The 14,718-nt window shown below is 35.2% G+C and overlaps 1 protein-coding gene across 1 annotated transcript; it reads left to right on the top strand.

Annotated features, from left to right (window-relative positions):
- The first annotated feature begins 2,105 nt into the window (after positions 1–2,105).
- LOC122610525 (14-3-3 protein 7-like) lies at positions 2,106–13,956 on the top strand. The gene is made up of 9 exons (XM_043783505.1): positions 2,106–2,178; positions 2,703–3,009; positions 3,102–3,192; positions 3,274–3,395; positions 3,706–3,833; positions 12,929–12,990; positions 13,127–13,236; positions 13,504–13,682; positions 13,871–13,956. The coding sequence occupies exons 1-9, from the start codon at positions 2,106–2,108 to the stop codon at positions 13,954–13,956; spliced, it is 1,158 nt and encodes a 385-aa protein (XP_043639440.1).
- The last annotated feature ends 762 nt before the right edge of the window (positions 13,957–14,718 follow it).

Below are 14,718 nucleotides of genomic sequence, written 5' to 3' on the forward strand. Positions count from 1 at the left end.
TCGCAAATGAAAATCAAGCCGGGTTTTCGGGTTTCGTGGGTGGTTCATCATCACGCTTCGCGAGTCAAAATCAACAGGTTCAAGAAGAAGAAGAAGAAGAAGAAGAAGAAGAAGAAGAAGAAGAAGAAGAAGGAGAAGAAGAAGAAGAGGTCGAGAAGGAAGAAGATGAAGCAATACCTGAGACCCAAGTCTCGGTTAAAGGTAAAAGAGAGTGTCGAAATTGGGGGAAGGATGAAGAGGCGTGTTTGGCAAAAGCTTGGTTAAACGTTTCCGAGGATCCATACGTCGGAAACGTCCAAACGGCGGGTTCGTTTTGGAAGAAGGTGAAGTTTCAGATGGACTCACACTTGAAACGTGATTCGGGACGTACCCCGGAAATGTGTCGGTCGAAATGGAAGGATTTGAAGCATAAGGTGTCAGGTTTTTGTAGTATCTACAATGTTAAGAAAAGTAAGATGTTGAGTGGCCAAAGTGACGAGGATGTGTTTAAGGCGGCCGTGGCATTGTATATGCGGAAATACAATAACAAGTCCGGGTTTCCGCATGTAGAGGCGTGACAAGTTTTGAGGAAAGGGCCGAAATGGTCGGAGGTTCTTACTTTGGAGGGGATTTGTGAGGAGTCGGGTAGCAAAAGGGCAAGAACGGAAGGATCTGTCCATGTACGTTCATCGGGGGAGGCATCGGTCCATATTGACTTGAATGAGGACCAGTTGGAGCAAGAAGAGGAGGGAGGGAATCTATGTAGCACCGAAACGGGTACGGGAAAGGGGTACGGGAACGATACGGGAACGATACGGGAACGGCAAAACTAAAAAATCCAGGATACGGGTACGACAATAAAAAAATATACAAATGTAAATTATATCAATTTTTCATAAAGGAGACTTGAGACTTGAGATATTATGTATAATTATATATGTAGAACTGTATAATACATGCTTGATTAGTGATCACTCATTGAATATTTAGTGTTTAATAATTGGTTTTGGAATATAAAAAATTTAATGTTGATTAAATTGTATATAATATAGCATGTTTGGGTTTGGGGATTAGAAAAAGTCCTTTAAAGCCTTGATATTATTAAGAAACCGTATGAAAACTTCAAAGAAACGTTTCAGTATCTATAGAAAATTCTAGGGAATGTTTCATACGTGTTTCGTACGAGGAAACGTTTCCATGGAGTTTCGGAAACGAGTACGGCTACCTGTTTGGAGTTTCGGTGCATCATAGGAGGGAATGACATGGATGATGCACCAGTACATCCTGATAAACCCGTGCCACCCCGCTGTAAAGCTAAGAGTAAGTAGGTTGTTGCTTCCGCCTCTACTACATCTGAGGAGTTCTTGAAGATGGTCGCGGAGTTGAAATGCGACAATGGGGATAAAAAACGAGCTCGGGAGGAGAAGATCCAGATGCAGGAGGCGATGATGGATAGCTATATGGCGGCGGAGGAGGCTAGGAAGAAACGGGAGGAGGAGATGACACGGATGGTCCAGAGTCAGCAGCGACAGAATGATATGGATTTCGTGATCAGGCCACACGATCACCTCAGCGGACCGATGTTGGAGATGGTTTTGGCGCAGAAACGCGCGCTTTGTGAGCAGTACGGATGGCCGGCGCCTTAGTTGTACGTTTATGTTGATTAAGTTGTATGTTTTACTTGTTTTCGTGTGTTTGAATAAGATTATGTGTTTTATTTGTGTTTTTAAGTTGTATTAGTTTTAATTTATTAAATAAAATGTTTTAGTTTTAAAAATAAATAGAAATGAAATTAAATAGAAAAGGGTGGGGAGGGGAGGGGAGGGGTGGCGAGGTGCTCCTAGCAATCGGGGAGGGGAGGAGAAGAAAAATCGGGGAGGGGAGGGGAGGAGTGGGCAAGCCCTCCCCCCACCCTTAGACGACTAAAAACTTTGTGGTATTGTTTGCAATATGTAGAACTAGAAGGACTAAAATATAAGATTTTTATCTAATTATAAAAAGTTGACTAGACGCTGACCGTTTTAAACAATAGTCAGTTAGTCACACTCCCTCCTCCGCCTATAAATACAAAATCTCTAACAGAATTTCAACTGAATTCCAGTTTTCAGTTACAGAGTAAAACGATAATGGATATACAAAGAGAACGAGATCGCCATGTCTACTTGGCTAAAATCGCAGAACGAGCTAGGAGATTTGACGGTATCTATATCTGTATCTATATCTATATCTATCTCTATCTCTATATCTATCTCGATCTATCTCTATATCTATATCTATATCTGTATCTATATCTATATATATATATATCTGTATCATCTGTATCTATATCTATACTTCATCAATTTATTCATTCAATTTCACAATTTCATTGATTTTCTTTACATATATATATATGTATACCTATATCTCTATATGACTATATCTATAGGTTTTTGGCTCTCCATTATGTATTCTGTTAATTTAGCTTTTTTGCTAGTTTATAAAAACTGAATGATCTTTAGGTGTTACCAATCGTTATGTGTGTGTGTGTGTGTGTGTGTATTAATGTTGTGTGAAAATTCGGTAACACGACCCCTTTGTTACTTACGCTGATAATTTTAGTGACTTCGGGCCATCTGACCTCTTTAATTCTGATATTAATGTATACCTAATTTCATTCTAATTTCAGTGAATTCGGCCATCTGACCTCTTTAATTATAACATTTTGTTGTTTTGTGACTCAGATATGGTAAAGGAGATGAATTCTGTAGCAATGTTAAATGTGGAATTAACTGTGGATGAGAGAAACTTGTTGTTTCTTGGATATAAAAATGTTACTGGAGAAAAACGAGCATCATGGAGGACAATGCGTGTTATTGAACATAACGAATTGGTTGCTGGTCATGAGCAAAAGGCGAAAAAGATTCAGGATTATGTGAAGAAGATTGAACATGAACTTACGACGATATGCAATGACCTTCTCTCATTGATTGATCACCATTTACTCCCATCATCAAAGAATGGCGTATCTGCAGTATTTCTTCATAAGATGTGAGTCTTTTTAGCTTACAAAGGACACAATATAACTAACAGATTTACACATTTTCTTCTAGTTCATTTTCCTTTTTGTTCTGTATAAACAGGAAGGGTGATTGTTTCCGTTATTTAGCTGAAATAAAAGTTGTGGATGATGATCGTATTGAAGATGCATTGCAGGCGCTTGAAGCTTACGAGGTTATGCCAATTTTTTAAATGTTTCTTCATCTTCCTTAATCTTTAATTGATTTCTTTGTTAATGATATTACATTATTGCAGACTGCGACTACCATTGCCACATTGCACACGTCATCAGCCCTGTTACCTACTCATCCACTCAGGCTTGGCTTGGCTTTGAACTTCTCAGTTTTTCAATATCAGATAATGAACTCTCGTGAAAGGTTTAATAACAGTTTCGTTCATGACTATCTCGTCTTTTGTAAATGTTCATATCATAAATGCTTTCGTTTTTTTGTCAAATGTTCAATTTGAATCTGAAGTTTACATTGGAACTTATTTTGAAGCGGTTTTTGTGGTTTGATAAGAAAACTAAGTTTTAAGTTAATGTGTTAAGATTGAAACCAAATTTATCCTGATTTCAACTGTGAATACTAGTTATTTTGACCATGGGAGTCAATGAAAACTTCTATGATATACATTACAGTCAATAAAATTTATACATGATTTAGCAAACTATTTTAAATTGTGAAGGGCTTTTCGTATGGCTAAACGGGCTTACGATGATGCTGTTGCTGAGCTTAAATTCCTTGGTGAAGCATCGTACGAGGAGAGCACTCATATTTTGCATCTCATTAGGGACAACCTTACTCGCTGGTCAGGTATAAAACACAGTTGTAGGCGATTCTAGAAAAATGTTACCCAATGTGGAATGTAGTGATATTACAATTATAGCCTGCAAACTACATTACAAGTATATAATTAACAAGCAGAGTTCTAATGCGATGGCTAAAGTAGAAGTGCGAGAAGCAGTTTTCAAAGAGTATAATTAATCTGCTTATATTTACTTTTTTACTGTTCGCTTCTATGAGTTCTAGTTTCGATTCTTACAAAAGTTAACATTCTTGTATATAGTATCAACATATTGTAGCCTAATTAAACTTCTTATTTTGTGTAATCTATTCTTATGGAGTCAGATGAACACTTTAAGGCTGGAGAACCACAAGAGAATTAAGATGTGCTTCTGGAAATAAAGCAACTGGGTAAGCACCTCCTTGCGTTTCATTTTGCAATCTACGCCTTCGATATAGTTTTCCACTTGCATTCTCTACTAGAGGTGACCATTCAAACCTGTATGTATGAGAATGGGTCAATTCAGGTCACATTTATCTTTATAACCTGTCAAATGGGTAACAAAGTAGCTCAACATGAAATGTGTCATGAATATTCATCCAATGTGTATTCGAACTAACATCCTAACTTGGTTTAGATATATAAGAAATTACAGTCTTAGATCAGTAATTATTGCTTTCTAATTATATAGGGACAAAAAAATGTTCATGGGTTTCCCACCCAGCTTTGACCGGAACCAAATCTGGCCCTTTTACCCGACCCACCCAGACACCACCCTCTAGCATTATTAGAAGCAGCCCGATCCTCATAATCATGTCATCTGTATCTGTTAAAAATTTTGAAAGGTTAAGATTTGGAAATCATTTACAAGCACACATTAACCAAATAGTTTGTAAAATGAGAACCAACTTTTCATTTTAGTTATTGTATACAAATAAATTAACAAGTTAGTTCTCCAAACTTACCCGTGGATATATGTTGCAGATGTAGCTTAAAGTAAGATCAAGAGATTAGAGGCAATGGCTTAGCAAGAAAACTCTTACAGTTTGCATGGACATAAGTACATGTTGAGTTGTTTCTCTATCCGATTCCACAATTGTCAAGGATCTTGAGATTGTTGCATAGTTGGTAATTTCTGCTTTCCATTTTCAGTACATCTATGTTTGTAACTTTCTTCTATCATGATTCTTCTTGAATCTATGGTATATAGACATAACACATGCAGTGATGATATAACCACAAATGATAATATAACCGCCTTGACTATCTGTGTAGCTGAACCTGCAATGTATCAGAATTACCATCCATGTAAGTAATTAGACTTGCAAATTTCACTTTGTGCTAGAGCAGGCCATGAAAGTAGTGCATTTGATAAAAAGCTCAAAGAAGCGTTTAATCGCAGAAGTTCGAGGTGAAAACTTGAAAATCAGATGTTAGAAATAAAGATTTACAGAATTAAGTAAAAACTTTTTAACAAATAAAATTAAAGCTTTAATGTTTAATTTATTTAATAAATAATCATTAAATTGCGGTAAATTATTTTTAAAAAAAGATATTCACGAGAACGCACCCATAATCACCTGGTTTTATTCAATTTTGAAACTTCAAATACTCTCAAAATGAAGGATTTTGAACAAAATATTATATGGGGCTCCCGATCCAACCCAACCTAATGACCTATAGTGTATCGAAAGATATCTCATAACTTGCTAGTAATCCAGCAGCTTGACATATTCAACTTTGCACATCCAATCAAATCTTGTACCTTTAGGCAATTTCTTCCTTTTCTTCTCAAGTGGACAATTTAGCTTCTAATCACTTTGACTAAGCCAAATGTCGCATTGATCTGAATACACACTTGTAACTTGTGATGGATATTGCCAAGAATGTTGTGTTTGCATTTCGCAACAATAACTTTGCAAATCTTCAATTTCTTTGACAGATTCGAAAAATTCCCATATGTCCATCTATTAGTGCAAATCAATCTTGTAAATTTTGATATACAAAACATTAATTTTAAGTTTTCCTTCTATTCAAACAATAGATGCATCCTACATCACAACCATATAATGTAATTATTGGTGTGATCGGATTAAAAGGGTTGTGGCTTATCACCTTCGTAAATGAGACTAAAATCTATATCTGGATTCAGGAACCCTTCAAATATTCCACCAATATTTTCTTTATTTGTGTTTCAAACAATCCAAAGTCCAAAGTCGTTGGCCATCACCTCTTGGAGGATGTCCTACCCAAAATTCAACTCCAAAAATGAAGAAATATTATATTATTTTGTGATCAGTTAAATCTTAAGTTTTACCATCATCAAATGGTTTAGTGGTATTATCTTCACAAGATGTCTTTGGTTCGAATCATAATTTAATTTCCACAATGATGGCATGTGTGAGTTTTCGATCAGTGGTTTCTCATCAGGGGTTTTCATAAAAAAAAAATTACATTAATAAGTGATACTTATTAAAAATTACATTAATTTCGATAAGTGGTTTCTCAACAGGGGTTATCATAAAAAAAAAAAAAAATTACATTAATAAGAAATATTATATTACGGATGATAGTCCGTTGGGTTGGTTTTGTGATTTTCCTTCCTTGAAACCAGTTACGAAACCCATTGCCACTTTGCCAGGTCGACATATGGGTTCAAGGGTTGATAGTAGGGCATTAAACATTTGAGCTGAAGGCAATCTACAGTAATAACATTTGGGTTTTCATAAAAAAAAATTACATTAATAAGTGTTAACATTTTGGGCTTCATAAATATTGCTATACATCCACCCCTGGTCAAGTCCCCGTCACTTATTAAACATCCGGTTTTTAAATTCTCATTAAGGTTATCTCTAATGTTAAAGACACCTATAGGCGTCTTGAGCTGACACATCATATCTTTACAAATCTTTACACATCCTTATAAATCTTTCAAATTCTATAATTTTATCTCCAACCATACAAACATCCTTACATATCTTTTTTTTTTCCAACTAAAGACAAAAATATATTTGGTAAGGGCATACTCTTAGATAAAGGCATCATTCAAAAAATCTTTAGGTTTAAATAAGCTTCAACAAATGATATTTAAAGACACCTAATGGCACACAAAGACACCCCATTGAAGATAGCCTAAGAAATCCTCGTTATCTTACATTAACTTTGTGAATGAAACAATGTAAATGTATTATAGAGTAAAGTTAAAAGTTTAATGCTATCTTAATTTTGTGCAAATTTGGGTTCGAGCAACAATTTTGAGATGAATTTTTCCGTTTCGGGTAACATTGGCGGGATTACCTAATACCATCCATATCCTAAACCCACTAAAAGTTTGATAGATTATTATGGGTAAAATATAACCAACTTTAAATTTGGCTCAATTTTAGGACTTTTATCACTAAAATCAAATTTAAGGAACTAAATTAATAAGTCAGCTAGACTTAATAACTTTTACCATTTAAAAAACGATTATCGGTAAAGTTAAGTATTTAAAATATTAATTAGTAAATGATGCTAGTCTAACTTGCTAATACATCTATGGTTTTAACTCACACCTCTTAGGTACGACTTCTTGAGGGGACAAATTTAGGCCTGTGCTTATAGACAGGCCGTCCTCAGGACTTTTTGCCTGCCACGTCAGCATCACATTTCTCAGGATTCTCTTCGGGACACTCACTGTCTATAAGGAAAACTTCTTCAGAATTTCTTCACTACATTATCAATTCTTTTAACATTTTTTATAACTTTATATATATTTAACATTAAAACACACTTAATTAATTGAAAAAACACATTTTATTATTAAACCACACCACACTTAATTAAAAAAAGTTACAACAAGGATTAAAAACGTAACGATTGTTCATAACGACAATTTATTTTAAAACATAACAACAACAACACAATAACATAAGAACTACTCGTCGCTCTCGTTCTCATCGTCACTGCCACCCATCTCTAGAAACTCATCCCCATACTCATCCATCAAAGACTTATGATAATTAAGAAGCGCTTTCAACTGCCTCCTAGGCATGTCTGTGGGCACCGGGTTCTGAAGAAAGTTAAACGCATCCATAACTTCCTTCCTGCGACGAGAAGCTTTCCTTGTCGTCCGATCCTCTTCAAACTTCTTTCGATCTTCCTCTGATTTTTGTAGCGCATCCCTCTGTAACTTGAGCATCTCGTCGAGCTTCAGTAGCGCCTCTGACCCGGTGGATGATCTACTAGAACCTGCATCAGAACTTTGGGATAACTTTCTGCTAACATTACGCCTCAATGGTCTCTTAATGGGGTCATCTCCTAACAAGTCGTCAACAGCTGGGTTTTGTGTCCTCGGCTCACCGTCGTCACCCAAATCCACCCACGCCGCTTGCTTTTGTGTCCCGTGGTCATTCCAAAATGTTGGAAAACCTTTTAGGATTTCCCAACACTTTTCAAACGCAAATCTACTCGGCCCATACTCCCGCTTGTATTGTTCATGGACGACATCATAAATATGCTTCTCGTCTGCCCCGCTTTGACGTCCTTCGTCACTAAACCTTTTAAACACGGCCCCGAAATTCTTACAACCGGCTTTGATTTTGTTCCATTTGCCATGAAGTTGACTTATGTTACGGTAACTTTCTTTTGATGCGGTGTTAAACAATCTCTCAATTGTTGTCCAAAACACGTTTTCTGTTTGCCCATTCCTTTTGATGGCATCCTCAGTAGCATGCACCCAACTCCTAGTCAATATCACACATTCGTTTTCGCTTCACTTCTTCTTTTCTACCACCTCCTTGCCTTTTTTCGTCAACCGCTTTGACGGTTTCGCGATTTCCTCTTCTACAGGAGTGGCAGAAGCGACACTAGTTCCCGCTCTTTCATTTTCCACTTCGTCGTCAACGGGAATCGGTTGCTGTTGTAATGGTGGTGGTGGTGGTGTTGCCACGGCTGCTGCGTGTTGCAACATTTGAGCAGCTTGCCATTGTTGCAATAACAAAAGATTGTTGGCACTATTTATACCCTCGATCGGGTTGTACCCAAGATTATTGTAAAACGAAGTAGAATACGGGTTGACATTATACGACATCGGCGATGGTGAACCGAAGTTGAGTGGGATTTGGGAGTTGGAAGATTGACCTTGTGGGTTCGAGCTCGACGTTGGCGGTGAGGGTGGTGGAGGAAAGTCAAGAAGATTTTGAAGCATGTCATCGGCAACATTCTTGTTTTTTTTGTTGATTTTGGGTGTTTTTTTAGACATGGTTTGGTTGTATGGTTTGATTTTGGGTGATGGTTTGAAGGTTTTCGGTTGATGTAAAGAAAGAAGAAGAGCACAAAGTCTTTTTTTAAGAAGAAGAGGACTTTAAATCAGTTTGGAGGTTTGGAGGAAACTAGCCGTTTCATTTGAAAACAAACATGATTTCGTTTTTTTTTTTTTTTGCAGTGTATCGTTAATGGGCCCCACGTTGGAGCGTCCCCCATCTTCTTCCGCAAGAACAAGTTTGAGGACGCAGGACTTCGGACGATCATTGCCTATTGTCATCTGCGTCCTTGTGGCTTGAAGACGCTCGGGAAGACTATCTATAAGCACCGCCCTTATAAGAATTTTTTTTTTCCTGAAAAATCTGCTCATCTTTTGACCCTTTGTGACATCACTTTGACCTTATATTATGAGGTGTTATCTGACTATATATCTTACTTTTTTAACTATTACTTATCTTATTCAATAAACACAAACTTCTTACAACTAAAGAAATTAAATAAATTTTATTTTTTATCTGCTGTTAGAATATATATATATATATATATATTCTTACCATTTTAAATCGATTAATTTCAAAGTTGAAGGAACTATAAGTTTATTAACAGTTACACACATATTAGAAATCTGAATTTTAAAGGAAAATTTAGAATTCAACACTAATTAATATAGATGTATGTTTAGCATGTATATTACGGGTAATGTTGTAGACAGAGGCGGAACTAGAAAAAAAATCCCAGAGGGTGTAAATGTAAAAAATTCGTGAAATATAAATATAAAAGGGGTCAAAATGTTAAAAACCTATAAAAGAATTTTTTAAATCGAAGAAAATTTTGAAAATACATGACAAAATTTAAATTTTGAGGGAACTATTTGCTCCCTTTGTCTCCCATATGGGAACGCCCCTGGTTGTAGATGAATTGAATAGTATGATCCAAAACTTATTTATATTTGTCCATTTGTTAAAACTCATGATAAACTCAAATAGATAACCAATCATAAATTTGTATTGATAGATGTTCATTCGTTGTTATTTTTGGATAAAAAGATTTTACCCCTAACTCGTTCATTCACTTTAATTCATAAACAAATAAAAATAAATGCAAACAAATACAAAGAAATGAAAGAATGTGATGAAAACATAACTATGTGTACTTATAGTCTTATATATACTTACGTAACTAACTTTTATACCAAATACACACTTAACAAAAATCGAAAAATTTATTTTATTTCAAATTACAATGTATGCTGCAGCAGTCACTGCTAGGAACAACACGTCAACACTTTTATCGTCCCCTTATTTTATGTTAAAAATTAACTTTTCAAGACGATCCTTCAAAGTTCCAACCGAATAAACTTTATCGCTATTGTTAGAAACATGGAGAAAGTAAAAGGACTGGAATCTAAATAGTGTAAAATTAAATGTTGACCAAAGGCTGACCATTTTGAACAATAGTCAGACTCCCTCCACTTCACCACCACCTGCCTATAAAAGCAAATCTCTAACAGAATTGCAACAGAGTTTCACTTTTGCAGTTGCAGAGTTGGAGAGAGAAAGAAGATGGACGAACGATATCGTCAAGTTCTCATTGCTAACCTCGCTCATGAAACTAAGAGATACGACGGTATATGTCATCATCTTCATCTACATCTATATATCTTATATCTATCTGTATTAATCTATATCTATATCTATATCTATATCTATATCTATATCTGTATCTATATCTGTATCTATATCTGTATCTATATCTATATCTGTATCTATATCTATATCTGTATCTATATCTGTATCTATATCTATATCTATATCTATATCTATATCTATATCTATATCTATATCTATATCTATATCTATATCTATATCTATATCTATATCTATATCTATATCTATATCTATATCTATATCTATATCTGTATCTATATATCTAGGTTTATATATATCTGATTATATATTCACATTTTCAAGGTGTTTTCAAAGTGATCGTTTGTATAATTCTATCTATATCGATATCCATTTGTATACTTCGCTAATTTCTTCATTCAATTCCACAATTTCACGGTGTTTTTCAGTTAATTACTGCTATATAACGACATGTACTGCCTGATATTTTTACATTTCGAAATCATCGGTTTTGTGTTATATATAGAAGATACGTGATGCGCTTCATGTTAACTCAATTTCGTTCATAACTTGATGCCGCTTCTCGAAACGATCGTTAGGTTTTATTAGTTTATCGGAAGTTTGTGAGTTTGCTTGTAATGTTAATTAGGTTCGTGTTAAGTTGATAATTGATCGAAATACGACCAGATTGATCGGCTTTGGAAGTTTTATGATGATCGTTAGGTTTTAGGAGTTGCACTTTTGCATTTATGATGAAAAATGATAATCAGTTGAACAATCAAGTTCGGATGGATCACTTAGTTTAAAGGTTCTAAATTATAAATAGGTGTTATATACATTGAATATATATCAGGTTTTCCTGTAATCACAATTTTCATGATGATTTCTTGAGGTTCTGCCCATCAAACTCGAGTAATAAATAGGCGTTTGTGTGTATTTGTATGTGTAGTTAGAGAATCACTTGAGTATAACGAGCCCAGTGCTACATGCAGTCAACTTCGATCAAATTGCAGCTTTTTAGTTCATTAGTATGTGTAGACGACAAGTCTAATCTACGTTGACGTTTTGTGTTAATCTGGTTATCTTATAATCTCTTATGATATTGACATTGATTTGTTGTATGAATTTGGTCATTTGATATTTTGTATAAGTTTCGGTAATCTGACCCTTTGGTTCTGATTTCAATCTGATATGTACTTAAAGTCAGTCTGTTAAAAAATTGAAGTAAAAAGATAACTGAATATATTGATCGATCTCAGAATGACATAGATTTTGAGGCTATAACAAGTGGTCGTAATAGCTTGCATTAAGCAATGTCCTTGAAAAGGAGATGTCACTTATTAAAGCAGCATATTGCAATGACATTTAATGTTTATTGGTGTTATTGTGACTCTTAACTACTACTAATATATGCAACTTAATAAAACGCCCACAGTACTAGAAATAAGGCGCAGTTTGATTCTGATGAAAACGAAAACCATTTATATATGCAACTTTGTTGAGTTTTTGAGTTAAAGCATCTACCAACATTCATGATTATTTCCTCTTGATGGCTCAGAGATTGTAGAAGCGATGATTGCTGTAGCAAAGTTGGATGTTGAGTTAAATGTCAATGAAAGAAACTTGTTGGATGCTGGATATAAAAAAGTCGTTGATGCAAGAAGAGTAGCATGGAAAAGGTTTACTATTCTGAGACAAAAGGAACTGTCAGAGGGTCACGAGTGGAAGGTGCAACAGATAACCGACTCTCTGAAGAAGCTGGAAGATGAACTTACAACAAAATGCAATGAACTACTCTCACTAATCGATCAGCATTTACTCCCATCATCAGAAACCGATGGATCTGTAGTATTTTGGAATAAGCTGTGAGTCTTTTAGCTTCTTTATTTTATTTTTTAATTTTAAAGTTAACTTTAATTCACAATATTCACCAACTCACACAATTGAGGAGTGTCTACATGTACTTACATTATATAAAAGCTAACCCAATCATTCCAAGAAATTGAGTTACACCTACCTCTGTTCTTTAACCAAAGGTATCCATATGATATAATCTCTTGGGATATTCTCTCGACACATACCTTCATGTCTTCAATCCACAAGCACCAACATGCCACAAACACAATCCCTTTAAACACTAATCAGCTGCTGAAAAAGAAAAAAAATGGGCTAACCTTGCACCACACGCTAATAGGATCAACTAATTGTTTTTTGTCTCTGGGTAAACAGGAAGGGTGATTACTTTCGTTACTTAGCTGAGGTTAAAGAAGGGGATGAGCGTACTGAATTTGCATCACAATCACTCAAAGCTTATGAGGTTAAGTTAATTTCACAATAAATAGCATATATATTCCTTCTTTGTCTTTGATATTATTCATGCTACTTAAATGTATTGTTTGGTAACCACAGATTTACAACTGGGGTGTTAACTGGGTTGTTATATTACATTACAGGAAGCTACTGAGTTAGCCATGTCAGCTCTGTCACCTAGTGATCCAGACAAACTTTGCTTGTCTATGAACTACTCGGTCTTGCACTATGATATACTGAAAGACCGTGAAAGGTTTAATCATTGTGTCATTCTCATGTTTCTGCCTTTGCAAGTTTTTACATCAATAGGGCTTGGGCTTTTTGGGTCAAATGTTTAACTTTTGAAATCTACGTTGGGCATAAGATTAATTTGCAAGAGGTTTTTGTTAAGCCACAAGTTCATAAGAAAAATAAGCTTTAAAAGATTGAAACCAAATGTTCATTTATTTAACTGTGAAAGGTAGTTTTTCTAGTATAAATCACTATCAAAAGATATTTAGTCAATTTCTCACTTTTACAGGGCCTACAACATAGCTGAACTGGCCTATGGTGATGCTGTCGATGAACTTGATCTCCGCGGTATACCATTCTATGAGGCCATGACACCTGCTGAACAGGCCAAAAGAGATGCTGTTACCCGTTATCTGAAGCAACTTAAGGAAAATCTTGATTTTTGGTCAGTTATTGCAGAAGAGGAAGGTAAACCCCCTCTTCCCCTACTCATATAGGTCAAACATTGAAACCAGATGCAAACAAACCATGAAACTAGAATTACTCTGATTATAGAGATACATATTTGGGAGTGATTATAGAAAGATACAGCGTTCAAGTATGCAAGCATAATGTCATCTATGTTTCAAGTATGAAAATTGGTGATTGTAATATAGTGTATGACTGCATAAGAAAGCAGCATAACGACATTCCAGGGGCTGAAATACAATTGTGTGAAGCGGTTTTAGAGCAATACAATTGAGCTGCTTATGTATCTAATTCAAATTTTTTTCATTTATTTTCTATGGGTGTTAGCTTCAATTCCTACAAAATATAACGCTTGTGTATGTAGAATCAAGAAATTATAGTTTAAACTCCTAAAAATATTTCTACACAGGAAACCAGGTACAGACCGAAGAAACTCAGGGGAAGTGAATTCTGGTTCAGAAACTAACGCAACTACAATTCTTAGCAGTAAGTACCAGTTCAATATCTAATTCTTGTCTTCAATATGTAGTATATATGTACAGTTGCATGGTTTACTAGAGTTGACAACTGCCTTCCATTTGTATGAAAATGGGTCAGTCAGGTCAAATTTCTTTGGATAACAGGTCAAATCGGCTAATTTAATGTAGCTAAAAATGAAACGGTTCAAAAGTGGTCTAATGTGTACTTTAATTCCTTAAACTTGAAAAAATGATTTGTATAAAAGAATTACGAGTATATTCTTATATCACTGATGTCATTCTTGTATGATTGTATTGACAAAAGAGGTGTTCATGGAATCATGGGTCTCGCAACCCATTTGACCAAAATTATCTGCTTTGACCTGACTCGATTCTGACCCACTGCCAAACCCACCCAAATCACTAGTTTGCCATCTCTATCCTGAACCATTGTTAAGGCAACTTGATCCACACAATCAGTTGTTATTTGTGTTTTGTTGAATTATTGGTGGGTAAGATATGAGTTATTTACAAGCACACCATAATCAAATCGTTTCTGAAGTGAAAATCAACTTTTC

The sequence above is a fragment of the Erigeron canadensis genome, chromosome 8, assembly GCF_010389155.1.
Source record: "Erigeron canadensis isolate Cc75 chromosome 8, C_canadensis_v1, whole genome shotgun sequence".
Taxonomy (NCBI): domain Eukaryota; kingdom Viridiplantae; phylum Streptophyta; class Magnoliopsida; order Asterales; family Asteraceae; genus Erigeron; species Erigeron canadensis.

Excerpts from the sequence above, each read along its gene's own strand:
- LOC122610525 (XM_043783505.1), top strand. The coding sequence starts at position 2,106 with ATGGATATACAAAGAGAACGAGATCGCCATGTCTACTTGGCTAAAATC. Across the intron at positions 2,179-2,702 it reads ACGAGCTAGGAGATTTGACG|ATATGGTAAAGGAGATGAAT; the intron begins GTATCTATATCT and ends TTTGTGACTCAG. Across the intron at positions 13,237-13,503 it reads ATACTGAAAGACCGTGAAAG|GGCCTACAACATAGCTGAAC; the intron begins GTTTAATCATTG and ends TCACTTTTACAG.